The sequence below is a fragment of the Sphaerodactylus townsendi genome, linkage group LG06 (genome assembly GCF_021028975.2).
Source record: "Sphaerodactylus townsendi isolate TG3544 linkage group LG06, MPM_Stown_v2.3, whole genome shotgun sequence".
NCBI lineage: Eukaryota > Metazoa > Chordata > Lepidosauria > Squamata > Sphaerodactylidae > Sphaerodactylus > Sphaerodactylus townsendi.
In genome coordinates, this window is record NC_059430.1 from 30,663,556 (window position 1) to 30,680,476 (window position 16,921).

The following is a 16,921-nucleotide window of genomic DNA, read 5'->3' on the forward strand; positions in this document are numbered from 1 at the left end:
TATAGGCATCCTTTGCCCTGACCTGGAGAGCCCAGGGTAGCCTAATCTTTTCAGATCTCAGAATTTAAGCAGGATCAGACTAGTATTTGGATGGGAGACTTCTAAGAAATATCAGGATCATGATGCAGAGGTCAGGCAATGGCAAACCACCTCTGAACATCTCCTGCCTAGAAAACCCTATGGGGTCACCATAAGTCAGCTGTGACTTTCTACCACCATGGGTAAGGTTTGTCTTCCAGGTTTATATTGCCACTGTTTTCATTTATGTTGTAAGCTTCTCTGCCTGCTGTTACAGGGCTCATCCCATATCTCCCCATTGACTTCCCCTTTCAGCCCCATGCCACTTCTGTTGTCTACGGCAGGACAAACATAACCTCACCCAGTTAGTATTTTCTGGATGGTAGCAGGGTCAAGGTACGGATTAAGTCAGGCAGAAAATGAATATAGCATTTCCTTCAGGCATTCAGATTATCATGACCTTGGGTCCCTGATGAAATATTACTCCTAGTCTACCTTTTGTGGAAAACAGATGGCTTTCGACAGTGTAGTTAATAATGTATTGTCGAAGGCTTCCACGGCCGGAATCATTGGGGTGCTGTGTGGTTTCCGGGCTGTATGGCCGGGTTCTAGCAGCATTCTCTCCTGACGTTTCGCCTGCATCTGTGGCTGGCATCTACTCCACTTGCTTTCCTACTATCAGATCCCCTGAAGATGCCAGCCCTAGATGCAGGCAAAATGTCAGGAGAGAATGCTGCTAGAACCCTCGCCATACTGGCCGGAAACTACAATAATAGCTTTTAATGTAGTTAATGTCCACGCGTACGAGTGCAGACTCCCCGGAGCTCCTAGAAGATTAATCTCTAAGGGGAGGGGGGGGGGAGTTCCTGGTCTCCAGTGCATTTACATGGCAGAACTTTTGGCAATGAATTTCAAAAAGCTTGAGGGAGGCATAATTGCAGGCAAGAGATAAGTAAAGGAATGTGCTTTGAATTCTCTTTGGTATTAACTTACCTAGCTACTGGCAACAGCACACATCTCTGCGTGTGAACATGTGTTATGTATTTGCTTTTTTTGTTTGGGGTTAAACCCTTCCAGCAACATACAAAAGGTGAATTCAAGGTGTCCCAAGTACTGCAGGAATGTAATTATCTCCACCCTCTGCTCGGGAAACACTGCATTTGACTTTGTATAGAATTTCTTGAGTCATCCATTTGCTGGGAGCTTCAGTCCCGATCAGGAGGGCGACTGATCCAAAATCCCAGGATGCATCTACTGAGCTGTATTGCTGCCACCTTCCTCTTGCTCTGCTTGGCTTGCCAGCTGTCTTTTTCAAAAGGTGATTCTCTTATCATAACTATGCTTATAGCGAAGGCATAACTTGTGTGGGTTGGGATAGAATTGGAAAACTGGAGGAAATAACTGTAGCGGTATTTTCAAAATCCCTGGGGTTTTTTTTTTTGCTATCATAACATGTTTATGGGATTGTTCAGGGCAGCAAGAAGTTAGCTCTTCTGAAAAGGCTGGGACTCAAAAAGGGTGTGACACCTTTTTATTTGTCTAAATCCAGTCTAGATAAAACAAATATCCATTGCACCTTGATTGAAAATATATTCGCCTAGCTCACAGAGGGTGGGGAGCATGAATGCTGCCAGATATCAAATTCAGGTTTCAGCTAGGACCCAAAAATGGGGAAGGGGGTCGAGAGAGAGAGAGAGAGAGAGAGAGAGAGAGAGAGAGAGAGAGAGAGAGTAGAATCTGGGGTGGGGTGGGGGAGTAATTTGGCCCAAATGGCACACCTATTTATAATAACACTGTCTGTTTAGGACATTGTGAAAATAATACAGGGGTTTTTTTAATGACTCATGAAGTTATATGTATGTGATTGCATCTGGTGGGAGGAGGAAAATAAAGAAGCAATAATCAGCGCCAGGTTTCCGTACATATTGAAAACAGAATTGGCTCACTAAGAACTGTGGTTGTGGCTCACCGAGAACTGTGCCAACATGGTCAAGTAAAAGAGATCTAAGATCTCATAAGCAGATAAGTGTTTCAGTTAGAAGGTTAACGATTACTGATTATCTTGTTTAAAAAAATCAAACTTAGCAGAAATCGATTGGCAATGAGATCTTTACTTTGAGGACTAGTTTGCCTGGATTATCCTACGACGTTTATTTCTGGGGATCACAGTTTATAAAAACTGCCACTAGCATTAGACAAACAATTTTGGTGCAGTGATACTGAACAGAAGCTGGGAAATATTGTTGATACTAACGTGACTGGGCATTATTTCAAGTTTCAGTTGTGTGGGCAGAGGATGCAAAGACATTTTGGTGAGGATGGCAGGGAAAGTCACAGTACAACTCCCAAGTCTCACTTCTGGATACATCAAAGCTTAAATGGCAAAAAGGCCATCTGTTCTAAGCGTAAGGTATAATTAAATGCTAATGTATAAGCCCCCTGACCTGGATGGCCCAGGCGAGCCTGATCTCAGAAACTAAGAAGGGTTGGCCCTGGTTAGTATTTGGGTGGGAGTACTTCAGAGTCACTATACCGAGAAAGGAAATGGAAAAGCCGGGTTACTATTCAGAGGAAGGGAACTGCTAACCAGCTCTGAAATCTCTTGCCTTGAAAAACCGATGGGGGTCACTGTAAGTTGGCTGCAATTTGACAGCACTTTCTGCCTCATGTGTAAGCTATCCTGGGGCTGTCTACAAGAGTGTCTGACAAATAATTTTATGTGAACTGAAATGGAGAGAAGGCTAGGACAACCCTCTCTAAATGATTACCTTTCTTTCAGAAGCGTGTGGGTTAATTTGGGGGCTGGAATTCTGTGGTTGATTTTTTGTTTGTAGTTTGTGACTAAGCAATGATTTGGTTGTACAGGCACAAATCTGGGCATCCCAACGCTCCCATTGGCCCTAACCTGAATAGCCCAGGATAGCCTTATCTCATCAGATCTCAGAAGCTAAGCAGGGCTGACTCTGGTTTGTATTTAGATGGGAGGCCACTGAGGAAACCCAAAGTTGCTATGCAGAGGCAGGAAATAGCAAACCACTTCAGTTAGTCTCTTGCCAAGAAAACCCTACAGGGCCGCCCTAATTCGGCTGTGTCTTGATAGCCTTTTCCATCACCAGTGCTCCCATCAAAACACACTGGTATCTGATCAGAAGGGGTTAAATTTAGTCTCACAGGATGCCTCATGGAGTGGTACTGGAAATGAATCTTTTGGATGGGCAAACACTTGCCTGGAAAGGAAACTGTTGGAGGCTTTCACAGCTGGAATCAACTGGCTGTTGTGGTTTCCAGGCTGGGTGGCCGTGGTCTGGTAGTTTTTACTCCTAACATTTTGCCCGCATGTCACAGTGAGATGTGTTTCTTGAGAAACACACCTTGCTGTGACATACCTCAGAGGATGCCAGCCATAGATGCGGGTGAAACGTTAGGAGTAAAAATTACCAGACTGTGGCCACCCAGCCTGGAAAAAAACCACAACCGACAACCAATACATGTACTCAAAATCGTAGTCTTTTGCCTTGGTTGTCAAAGCACTTTAAAAAAATAGTCTTTCTGCAAGAGATCATAATGCTAATATTATTAATAGCAGCAACAGTTTACTCCTTTGCTGCTTAGACCAGTAGTGGCGAACGTTTGGCACTCCAGATGATGTGGACTACAATTCCCATCAGCCCCTGCCAGCATGGCCAATTGGGCATGCTGGCAGGGGCTGATGGGAATTGTAGTCCATAACATTCGGAGTGCCAAAGGTTCGCCACCACGGGTTTAGACTGTTAAGGTTTTCAGACTGTGTTAGTCTGCTGAGGCAAACTGAAACAGAAGCCCGGTGGCACCTTAAAGGCTAATCATATTTATTTTAAGGGAAGACAAAGACACAGCTATCCGAAGGACAAATATGAAGAAGAGCACATACTAGCATTTAGGCTTTGTTTTCAGCCCAGGGTGGAGAATCAGTTATGAGGTCTGTGGAGTAATACCAAGATAAAAATGTATCCAAATATCTTGTAAGTAAAGTACATTAAGTATACACGAATGGGGGAGGCAGTGACAAACCACCCCTTAACTATAGTCTGCCTAGTAAATTTGTGAAGTAATGTTACCCCATGGGTCAGTAATGACCTTTACCTTTATGTAAAGTGCAATACAAAAAGCTACTACTGAACAATAATACTCTTGGGATACAAATACCAATGCTGTTGCCTGAATTTAGTGAAGTTATTTTCTTTTACAGTAACTGAGAATCTTGAAGTGCCACCATAAGCAGTTACACCCTTCTTAGTCAACTTACTTCAGTTGACTTACAATGATGTAACTCTGTTTAGGATGCTAGATTCACCTCGGATCAAGAATCCTGGTTACCTGCAAGGAAAACAAGGCCCAGTCAGGCCAGGCACCCATACCACAGCAGGTGAAATTGGATTTTCACTTTTCTGTAAAGGTAGAGTTGGGAAAATAATCCAGGCATGGAGAGATGTTTTCATCATTAAATTTTTGGGCAACAAGACTTTCAAAAAGCATTAACTGTAGGGTTACCAGGTCCCCCCTGGCCACCAGTAAGAGACAAGACGAGTAAGGTGGCCAGCTCCATGTTGGAGAACTGGAGATTTGGGGATGGAGGCTGGGGAGGACAATGCCATACAGCCCACCCACCAAAGGATCCATTTTCTCCAAGGGAACTGATCTCTATAGCTTGGAGATCAGCTGTAATTCAAGAAAATCAGGCCCCACCAGGTGGCCAACTCAGGCTGGGGAAATTCCTGGGAACTTGAGGACAGAGCCTGGCAGGGCAGAGGTTGGGATGGGGAAAGGAGCTCAGCAGGGAGGATGCCATAGAGTTCCTCCTCCCAAAGTAAGGAGCTCAGCAGGGAGGATGCCATAGAGTTCCTCCTCCCAAAGTGTTTTTTCTCCAGGAGAGCTGATCTCTGTAATCAAGAGAGCAGTTGCAATCCAGGGAGGCTGCCAACCTTCAGGTTGGCAACACTAATGCCAAGAGATGAGATACCTTCAGGATGTAAAGAGAATAAGGAGGAGGGCTAAACCACCTGAGCTTTCATTAGGTTCTCAACAGTAGAAGTATACATTACAGCTCCCTCTAGTGTTCAAATGGACAAAACACACCCTGTTATTTTAATGCACTCTGTCGCCTTTCCAACACTGTCTTTAGTCTTTGTGTGCTTCATGAAGGGGGTGGGGTGGGGGGAGAGCATGTGAGCATTAACTGCAGAATATTAATCAATTACTTGTCAGAATTGTAATGAGGATTAATGTAAAGCAACTGAATGCATGAAAGGATAGAGAACTTATTACAATGCAATGTGGATGCCTCTGGATTCTGTCAAATCCTGCTGGCTACATCTTGTTTAAACAGGTTATAGCCCAAAATATGCAAGACCTCCATGGGGCCAGCTCTTTTTTACTTAAAAATCCTTCTCAAAACCCATCACTTTGCATGAATGTGTTATTTCCCTGATATGTATGGATAGGGGTGGAATGACTATGGCCTACCAATCTAAGCTGTGAGTTTCTCATTCTAAGAATGCCTTTCTTTTTTTTCCTTCCTAGAGACCAAAGACCACTCTGACAATTCTTCAGCCTTGATCCCATGCCTTCGTAAGTGTATTCTCCTTGATGTGCATCAGTACCTTTGATACAGACACATCCTGAAAAACTGATGTGTATGTCCAATTCACCGAATCCTCTTAATTATCTGCTGTTTCAGAGGGCTGCTCCACAAGTAATTAATTTTTAACTGATATCACTTTTTCTTAAGAGAATAATGTGCATCCAATTATGTGAGATAAATGGCCACACATCTAATTTGTCGAAGGTACGCTGTGGGAACTTAACTGCCAATTGGCCTTCTTAAATGTGACTATGGTAGAATGTAATGTGCTTTTTTGGCAGAATCGGCCACTGCTTGCATGGTAGGTAGCTCTAAAACACCATCACAACATTATAATTTATTGCAAAGTTATTGATCTAATCCTAGTTATTTTGAGATCTGAACTGAAATGGGTGGCACCGTGTCGATTCATACCTTAAAGCTGATCAGTTGCTTCCTCCTGCCTGCACCCCAGTTTATAACCATCCAAAGTCTTTCTTGCTGCCAGTAATTTCCTGTCAATTCTGCCTTTGTTCCCAGAACCCCTCTGCCCCATTTAGTTGGGTCTCCGGCTTCTCTTTGAGATCTAGCCATGTTTAACATTAAACGATCCTGAAAAGTCACAGAACTGATAAGGACCAGATGCTTCACAATACACAGCCATATCTCAGCCATCAAAGAAGTTCACTCAAAGTATATAAGCACTGAAAGCTCAGACACTGATCTAATTAAGGATCCATGACTGTTACATTCAAAGACAACTCTGGGATGATATGGGCAGGACATAGCTCATCTGTGCAATTTATCATTTATCACTAATTACCACAACAGAACCTAAATTGGTACCAAGCCTTTCTTATGCAATGAAAGTAATTTCTAGGACGGTGTACCACCTACTAAGGAAAGGAATACTATTGAAGAGGATAGAACCAAGAAGGTTGAGGAGCATGTTTGAATCTCCAAGGTAAAACTCAGAACTGTTCTTAAAACAAGGAATTTTTTTTTTACTCAGGACAAATGGATTAGCGTATATAACCTAGGCTTGGGCAGAACACAATCATACATCCAAATAACATGGTACCAGAGTAAAACGGGCTCCAGTCAAATGAAAAAATAATTTGCACACCACCAGATAAACTTTACAGATCAGCCCATGGTAACTCCTTCAACGCGTTTCATGGTTAAGTTGGGATTTGTACCTGATTCCCTATACCCAAACGTGACCATTCTAGCCATTCTTAACGCAAAAGCCTTCATGGTATAGGAAAACCACTTAGTTCCTAGTGTGAGAACATGGCATGTAATACTGTCAGGTAACGGTATATAGCAGTGGTTCCCACATTTAAGAAGGCCAATTGGGGATTGAACGACCCTTTCACAGGGGTCGCCTAAGACTCTCTGCATCAGTGTTCTCCATCTGTAAAATGGATAAATGTTAGGGTTGGGGGTCACCACGACATGAGGAACTGTATTAAAGGGTCGCGGCATTAGGAAGGTTGAGAACTACTGGTATATAGGCCCAATGTTCTGTGTTCAGCTGATGTACCAGTACATGCACTGTCAGTTATTTAAGTAGGTCTCTTTTCTCTTTCTCTGCCATCAGATATAGATGTGGACTACTGCTCAGAAGCAGCCAAATGTTGCCATCTTGGGGTAGATGAGTATGGCTGGATCGCCGCTGCGGTTGGCTGGAGTCTGTGGTTTCTCACTCTCATCCTATTCTGCATCGATAAACTCATGAGACTGCAGCCTGATGAACCCAAACACTTGGAAGCCTGAGGAACAACAAAGCTGAGAAATGCCTCTGCCTGTATTTGCTGTTCAAGACCAAGCAAGTGGCTTCAGACATTAGTTTAGCTTCTTTTGCTGTTGCTGCATAAAAGGACATTTCTGAACCTCGCACTGCAAAAGAGGGCCTGAAAAGAAAAAGACACTGCAAAGTTGCACCATACTATTATTGTGTCCTAATGTTTTGCCCGCATCCATGGCTGGCGTTTTCAGAGACGTGTCACAGTGAGAAACAGAGATGTGTTTCTCCCAGTGTGAAACACATTTCACAGTGACGTGCCTCTGAAGATGCCAGCCATAGATGTGGGCAAAATGTTAGGAGCAAAAACTACCAGATTTCAATCACACAGCCCAGAAAACCCACCTCAGCCAGTTGATTCCGGCTGTAAAAGCCTTCGACAATACATTGAATCTCAGTTCCTTAATACAGCTTCTATTTATAGCTCCATCAAATGCAACAGCAGCACCCATCTGGATTCCGTGGTCCCAGCTGTGAGTTTATCATCCGTAGTAAAAGGTCAGCTTATCCCCTCTAAAACTGGGATGGGGGATCTTCAGATCTACAGCTAGTCAGCACTTTCTTCTGATGAAACACACTGTGAAATTTCTTTTGCGGGGTCAGTAATCTGAATCACAACTTGAAGTGTTGCTTCCTGGATATTAAAAAAAATTAATCTAAGCCAACAGGCACAATTCAAAATAACTGACTGGTCATACTATGCACAGGTCTACAGGGAGTGGTGGTGTTTTGCTTCTCTGAGGACAGTACACAAACACAAAACCAAAGGAGGCGGTAGGTGGCATAATGCTTCTCCAGCTCCTTGGGAGAGGAAGGGAGACTGGGGGCCAAACACATACCACATATGATAAACTGAAGTTGCACCTGGGGCGTGATCTCCCTATCACCCCGCTTCCTCCATCTCTACTGCCACCTGCAATATAATTTAAGATATATATGCAATAACTTCTGACTAAAGCTAACTCAGAAAGAAACAGCTATTGGTAGCATGACGCAAGAAACCATAACTTTAATTATTCTCATCAGGAAACAAATCTTTTAATGAAAAAAAAAACCCTTTGTTGGTCACTGTGTTTTTATTGTGTATTTTCCTTCATTTTTCATTGTACATGCGCTGAAATAATCACAAAACATCAACATCTTTCACGTGCAAAATTAACCCCCCCTCCCCAAAGTCACAACATTCACAACACAAATTTCGGTGTTGGACCCGCCAACTACTCAGTTCACAAAAAATAGATATATAAACCTGTGTATTTACAAACATACAGAAATCAAAGCAATATTTTTCTTGTGACAACTGACTGATGAATCAGCTGAGAGACAGTTAAGAAAATTGCATTGAACTAATGGAGAGCAAGTCTTTCAACAAAAAGCATTCTTCTCTCCTGATTCATTATGCGAATAGTGGAAAACACACAGTAATTTAACACCACAATGATCTCTGAACTGCGAAAATTTTATTATTCACTCGGCTAGTTTTAAGCAAATGGCTTCCGAAATTCAGAATATTCCAGTGGACTACTGGAGCGCACAGGCTTCACATGTACTGAAATTAAATATGAAAAACTCTGTACCTTTGGATCCCTTCAAACAGAATTCATTCACAAGGATCTTAGATAACAGCCCAAGGGGTTGGACTAGATGGCCCCTTCCAACTCTATGATTCTATAACTTGCTCCTAATGAACCAACTGTGTTGGGCTTGCTTTTAGCACATCATCATTTACATAGCTAGCTAACATATAGCTCACCCTTCATGGTATGTTTGCACCTGTGCAGGAACCCACATATAAGGGATTTTTCCTTAACCTACCCTCTGGAAACAGGCTCTTTTTAGGTGCTCCGACCTCATATATGTGGGGAGAGTGTTGTATATGTGAACCTCTCAATAGGCGAAGTCATTATTTGTGAATAGGGCAATGGGCATATTTTCCAATTTCGATATGCAGGACTAGAAAACCAGGTTTGTTCCAGGTATGCATTCAGGCTCCCTAAATTCCAAAGACTAAAAATGTGAATGTTGCTCTATTCACACAAAATGGCAACCACATACATTGACAGAATCACATGTAACACATTACCCCAGAATGAAATGCAGGACAGCACCCAAAAACATGGATGAATGAACAGCACTTCAGTCCTGTGAGCAAAATGAGCATTTCTAACGATATTTCTTCAAATGGACTTACACATTCTTTCCTCTGAGTAACTCAAGTATTTTGCACAATAGCCTCCCCATGGTTAGTGTCATGCACTACTTAGGACAGATTCCTACTAATGAAATGCCTTTGTGATGTCTCAGTTCTTATTGCGGTGACGTTATGTTTGAGATGCGTTCGGACTAAAAGTGGGCTGTAACATGGTCAAATGATCCTTCACATTCTAAAAAACCTTGCATATAGAAAACAGGGGAAATACAAAGTTAAAACTCATCCTACTTATGTTTAGTGTTCTGTGAACAAAAATGTCACCTGTGGGAATATAATCAATCGTGGATGCTCTATTTTAAATATAAAGCCTAGGCACCCTGACCTGAATAGTCCCAGGCTAGACTGATTTTGTCAGATCTCAGAAGTTAAGCAGGGTTGGGTCTAGTTAATATTTGGATGGGCTGCCTCTAAGGAAAACCAGGGTTGTGACGCAGAGGCAGGCAATAGCAAATCACTTCCACATGTTTCTTGTCTTGAAAACTTGTAAGAGGTAGCCATAAGTCAGCAGACACACACAAAGCCTACCCAAATTTATCACTGCAGGGAGAAATACACCCCTGATAAACTGCATTTATTTTCTACCAAGCTGGAAACACTGCATTGCAACAGAAGCCCCACGTGACAAAGAGACATCTCAGTGAACAGGCAATAAATATATGTATTATCATTTGCACGTCTTCAGAAAAGCTGCGCCACCTTTCCTCACATGCAAGAAACACCCACGAATGTGGAGATTATCATCATGTGAGTGGCCATGTGGGGCTTTTATTTCATTAGGGTTTTTAAATTATTTTTCAGCACAAAACAGTGAACCACAAAAAAGGGTGTTAGCAGTTGTCAGACATCCAGGTCTGATGAAACGAGGCATGATCTATTTACATCTGATTATTGAGATACTCATAGTTACAGATTAATTAGTAGCAGCTGACTTGCTAAAGTGTGGCTACGTTCATATTTCAGTGAAGAGAGTTAGATTTTTGACTAACAGTCTCAACAGCAGGCCTTTACTCTCAAGACTAATTTGTTCTGAAACACCCCTGATCATAAAAGTTTAAGAATCTCTACAAATCAGGTACAAAGTAAAATGGGAGACTGAAGTTCAATTGGTTTACAAGCCAAGGACTGAAATGGCAAGGCCTGTCTTGGTTTAACATAACTTAACTTGGTGACATTTTCACAGCTGCAGTTGGCTGAGTTAGGATATAAAAACTGTCTTGGTAGGTGAGAACAAAGGTCTCACTAGACCAGTGCTAATGGTATGTTGTGATTAGTCACCCTTTGTTCATTGTTACCAGCATCTGACAGATGGAAATCTACTGGCTTTTGCGTCCCATTTTGAGTTATCATACCAAGTCTGACTTTTTGCGGTTGAGTGACTGAATTTAATTCACTGCACAACAGCTAATAACTTGCCCTTCTATATTACACATCATCTCTTGCATAGGCCTGTTCAATTACATTTCTAAAATATGAAACTTGCCAGTTATGCAATATAGTACAGATGTGAATCCAAGATTCAAATGATGGTCCTTTTTATGAATAGTCGTACCTAACCTATATAGAAATCAGTGCAAAAGACAGGCTCATATACGTCGTTTGATTATTTGCCTTGATGTTTAAGATCTGGTGCCTTTCATTCAATAGTCTTAGTACCAGATACCGTGAATAATCACGAAGTCAACAGCAGTGGTAAGAATTACTCAACATCAATCTATTAAGGCTGCAACCAGAGTCTTTCAGTAAGAACCACTGGATGAAGGCTTTGAATGCAAACATATCTTTACTTACTTAACTAAAAGGGGCTTGGACAGATTTATGGAGAAGTCAAATTTATGGCTACCAATCTTGATCCTCCTTGATCTGAGACTGCAAATGCCTTAGCAGACCAGGTGCTCGGGAGCAGCAGCAGCAGAAGGCCATTGCTTTCACCTCCTGCATGTGAGTTCCCAAAGGCACCTGGTGGGCCACTGCGAGTAGCAGAGTGCTGGACTAGATGGACTCTGGTCTGATCCAGCAGGCTCTTTCTTATGTTCTTAACTCGCCCTTCCATAAATTCAACCCAAAGAAGCAGTATCCTGAATGTATTGATCAATGTTGCCAGTTTGCTTGGATGTCAGGACAATATATTTCACCATCAATATAGATCGCCCTAAAAGCAGATAAGACCCCAGTTTATGCACCTATGGAGCTTCGCATTTCAAAGCACTTTGAAAAATATTTGTCACAGTAGTTAAGAGCCAAAGGGCCTTTGCAGCACCAGGAATCAAACAGTCCAATGGTTGTTTTTAAAAAACTGAAATAGGAGTTTATCAAATGAATTTGATACCTAGTTTTACACTCTGATGTAGCAAAGTCCTCACAGAGCATCTACCAGATCATTTTCATGTAAAGTGGTGCTTGTAAAAATCCCCAGAGGGCAAGCCTAAAAGTTACCATCTCAAATAAAATTATTTTATCACTGTGACTACAAATAAGTTTTTAAAAAATTAGTGCTCATTTTGCTAAACTTTGTCGGGTCCTTCCCCAATTATGCAAAGATCATGTCATGGACTTCAAAGTGACATAAGATGACCATTTCAAATATATTCAAAAATTGAATCCATGAGTAATCTGGAACCCAGAATTCATGAGTAATCTGGAATCAAAAAAACAGTGCATTCAGCCATTAGATCTCGAGATTCAAAATTCTTTACACAGCCTTGTTTCACTGCCCAGTTACATTAAAAATTAGATACCCCTGAGCACATAGCTCAAACTTAATCTTTCAATGTACATTTTTCCATCACTCCTTGCCCCCTCTCAATAGTTGAACATACACCTGTCTTCTTCCAGAAAGGCTTTCATGGAACCTGCTTAATTTCCTCTCCTGTACCCTGACGCCAGTCATAAATGCAGCTCCAAAACAATGTGTTTCTCATATTGTCGAAGGCTTTCACGGCCGGAATCACTTGGGTGCTGTGTGGTTTCCGGGCTGTATGGCTGTGTTCTAGCAGCATTCTCTCCTGACGTTTCGCCTGCATCTGAATTCAGATCCTCTGAAGATGCCAGTCACAGATGCAGGCGAAACGTCAGGAGAGAATGCTGCTAGAACATGGCCATACAGCCCGGAAACCACACAGCACCCAAATGTGTTTCTCTTTTTTTGGAATTCGGGTGTCATCTTTTCAAGTGGGAACCATGCTTAGCTACTTCATTCACTCTACTTCCCATACACAGTCCAAAATCTTCACCATAGTCCTTTCATTCTTGAATCTTCCCTGCTGTCAATATCCTTCCTAAGATGTGCTGCTTCAAATCAGTAACACCCAAGAAGAAGCAAGGGACGGAGATGAAGCATACATATATCTTTTTGAGGATGATATTTTAACACAGATTATGGTCAAGAACGTTGCTGTTGAAAACTACTCAGTACAATCGGTTATTTAAATTGAGAAGCAATTTGTCACTCAACCTTGACAAACACAGTAGAAATATGTCAAACATTAAAGCCAAATTTTCTAATAACTGTGCCTGATTCTAATCACATTATTTCCAAATTACTTAAAAATGTATTTGTCACACACGTACCTCTCTAGCATTCTAGTTAACCACCATGAAGTGAATTTGCTCCCTTCATTTTCTCACAGCTTTGATCAAAGACAAAGATCCTTGTCGCTTTCTGCTAAACAGTCTCATCTCTCAATTTGTAACGATTATCTTTTTACAAGCTTACCAGAGACACAGAAACTAGCAGGCAAAACAACTTCCCTTTATGATCATAAAATGTAAACTAAAAAACTGAAGGTTAACTTTCTTGGAAAACAAGGCCAGAGCTAAGATGCACTGGGATGCAAATTTCATTCAAAACTATGGGTTGAGTCCCATAATTGTCCAGTGTTAAGGTAGAATAGTTGGATTTCTTCTACCTTTTTCTTCTTCCAGAAGTCCCTTGCTTCAAAAAGAAAATGCCAGTAGTTGGGGGAAGTACCCATAAGGACAAAAAATACCTACAAGGTAAGTAGCTATAGTGAAGAGGAAGTGTAGACAATAACTCCTCCAGCCTTTCCCATGGTCATGAATTTACTAGTACGGGGTCCCCAACCATTTTGAACCTGCAGGCACATTTGGAGTTCTGACAAGGCAGGGAGGGTGCAGCCACAAAATGGCTGTCGCAGAAGGTGAAGCCAGCCACAAAACGATTGCCATAGCTTAATTTCAGTAACACCGTTACTACTGTCAAAGCAACATTTAAAAAAGGTCGCAGAGTCATTCAGATTACTAGTCGTCAATCAAAAGGCTTGCTGGGCAAAAGCCCTCCCTGGCCCCACTCATCTCCCCAAACCACCTGTATTAGAAGATATCCTGTTGGCATAAAAGCCGGAACCTTACTTTCCTGCTCCTTACTCATTTCCCATGTTGCAGTTTTTTTTCGCTATGTGGGTCCCACACTCTTTTTTGGCAATCAAAAGGAATCACTTGGAAAAAAGGGCCAAGATCTGTTTCTACCAGAACATTCAACTAGTGGTGCATAGACTCCCATCGTATGTAACCAGGGCATCAATGAGCTATTGCATGAGAGATGCATGTAAATATCTCATGACTTCTCCCTACCCCTGAATAGTGGTCAAGGAAGACTATGAGTTTGTTGCCACAAGAATGGCAAGAGAAAGACTCCTCAATCCTTTCTCCTCTCATCTGTATCTTTTCTCCCCAGATGGAACAGTAGCTTGGGAAATGCAAATTTGAACGGAAAATTAGCCAGAAGGAAAACAGGTTAATAAATGTCTTGTTTGGTTTATGAAGAACAGCCTACCCCCATCCCCAATTCCAGCATTCAAAGTTTAGCTCCCATTTTACTAAATGATGATATAGAAGCATTTAGGGCAACACTTTTTCTGAATAATTCAAATGCTGTAATTACACAAGTAATGTTTCATGCCTCTAATGTGAAAGCAAAAGGTGTACTCATGGCTATCTGTATAAGCAGGGGTTACTTCCTACTACTTGCATGGAGTGATTCTTGATGTTAAAGTTAGAGGTAAAATGAAGCCTCCCCAAGAAATGTGATTACTTTGACCACAAACCATACATCAGTGTGTAAAATCTGTTTTACCTTCTGGAATCATGATTCTGTTGGCACCGCGGTGTCTTAAAACATTATTTTAACTCCAAACATCTTCACAAGGGCAGAATCTGCTCACAGTTCCACTACATTACAGGCTTTGTAATCAATACATTTGCCTACAATTAGCATAGTTTCCATGTGTACACAATGTCCTTACCCTGCTTATCGAAATAATATCCTTGATAAGCAAAGGCAGATGCTAAATATTGCTTTCAAATAGTGCACAACACAAAACCACTCAAACTCAATGGCTTGATAGAGAAGTTAGTTCAAATACAACAGAAAAAATATTAATAGAACTCAACAGTTCCAGAAATATTTGTTTTCACAGTTTATCAGGAGACAAATGATCCCATGTGCTCTTCGCTCCTTTCACTATACGTCAAGGATAAATGTTTGAAACTATGTAAACTTGCCCTGTACTACACCCAACAATTTAACTTCTTACAAAACAGCAACAGTTCCAGATTTCATTTACCGGTATATCACAATCATCTGTGAATGGAAACATCAAAGTGTACAGAACTGGAGAACAGATTTATAAAGTATTTTTTTTAATCAAAGAAGGAAAGACATATTTATATCAAGTGTATATATAGTATCATATTCTAGTCAGCTGGAAAGTTTCCTGTAGTATTTATGATGGGGACTGAGATGAAAGGAAACTATTTATTCCTGTCACCAGGAATAATTCCTGTCACCTGTCACCACCTAAGACTCACTTTGCAATAGCATGGGCCAAGTCCTTTCACCCTTAGCAAGCAGAACACTTACGGATATTTGACCAAAGCTGATTTCTATAGAAAAATCAGATAGTTCTATTCAGATATTGGGACCATTTCATTCCAGACTTAAAAGTGATTTGGATATTTTTGGAAGGTGGGTGATTTTTCACTATATGAGACATTAATATGCTTACAAAGAGTTTCTGACACCTGTTCTCCATCCCATTCATCTACTCTTGATCTGACAAGAATGATCCCTTCTTTGGTGACAGGAATAATCTCAGCTACTCCAATGAATAGGTCTGTATGTATGTCTATGCGCACATGGGTACCCATGAGGATGCAGAGAGACTCTTTTGTTTGATGAGGCGAATTGAAGTGCAAAGAAAATATGCACCTAGATCAGCTCCTTCATTTGGAATGAAAGAATATGCATTAAAAACTCTCACACCTAGGGCAATCACACATCAGTGATCTGGATTCAAATATGAGCCAAGCAATGTTTAAACTGAAGGTGAGTTGGCTTCTTGGGTGGACCATCCAATCGTTCATTAATAGCACGTATACCTAAGAAAATAATGCATCCACATCACACGTCCATGCAAAGAACTGCTTTCGGTTTTCTTTGTGCCACTGCTTCAGCTTTAATTTAGTCTATGTTAAAAAAATACACTTCAACAAATAAAATAATTTAGTTAGAATTTTCACTCGTAGTATGCAGGTTACAATTAAGCAATGGCCACATGACAGTAAATTACACCTCACCACTAAGTAAAATCAAAATGCTGTAAAACCTAGTGACAGAAGCCTGAATGGCAGGTACCGTCACCATATCAGTAGGAAAACATGTAACTGACTCTAATGGTGAAATCTAAGCTCTTTTTTTTCTAACAAAGTCTTTTCCCATAAAATGTACTTCTTCTTTTTTTTGAGGATTTATCAAGAATCAAATGCAAAGACTAGTGCTGGCAACATGATATCACCTAGGCTGGATATCTTCGTTCATCCGATTTCAACCCCCCAACCTACCTTTTTTTATTTGGTAGCACACCTGTATTCAGGTCCATTGAAAAGTCGAACCTATCAGCCCTACTCTCCTAAGCTCCATCGCTAAAGGGAGTTTTCACAAGCAGTGGTGTTAGCAATGCCTCTCTGGTCCAGTTCATATGCCTATTTTTAAAGAAACACCTTAAAACATACTGTGTATTTAAAAGAAAGCCATTACAGGCCCACTAAGGACAGAACAAGGGCTGGCTGCAGCTTCCGGTTAAAAACAGCCTTGACAGCCATGCAGTCAGGGAATGCATGGAAAGGCATTTCACCTCTTGCCTAGCTCTAATTTGGAGAACTGGGTTTGATTTCCCACTCCTTCACATGAAAAGCGGATTCTTATCTGGTGGACCAGATTTATTTCCCCACTCCTACATTCCTGCTGGGTGATTTTGGGCTAGTCACA

General features: G+C 41.3%; 1 protein-coding gene across 1 annotated transcript; it reads left to right on the plus strand.

The window, feature by feature from the left end:
• The first annotated feature begins 1,145 nt into the window (after nt 1-1,145).
• On the plus strand, nt 1,146-8,633 carry TMEM213 (transmembrane protein 213). Its single transcript, XM_048501917.1, has 3 exons — nt 1,146-1,336; nt 5,578-5,625; nt 7,221-8,633. The coding sequence occupies exons 1-3, from the start codon at nt 1,264-1,266 to the stop codon at nt 7,394-7,396; spliced, it is 297 nt and encodes a 98-aa protein (XP_048357874.1). The 5' UTR covers nt 1,146-1,263; the 3' UTR covers nt 7,397-8,633.
• The last annotated feature ends 8,288 nt before the right edge of the window (nt 8,634-16,921 follow it).

Coding starts and splice junctions, on each gene's coding strand:
- TMEM213 (XM_048501917.1), top strand. CDS start 1,264: ATGCATCTACTGAGCTGTATTGCTGCCACCTTCCTCTTGCTCTGCTTG. Junction 1,337..5,577: donor CCAGCTGTCTTTTTCAAAAG/GTGATTCTCTTA, acceptor TTTCCTTCCTAG/AGACCAAAGACCACTCTGAC. Junction 5,626..7,220: donor AGCCTTGATCCCATGCCTTC/GTAAGTGTATTC, acceptor CTCTGCCATCAG/ATATAGATGTGGACTACTGC.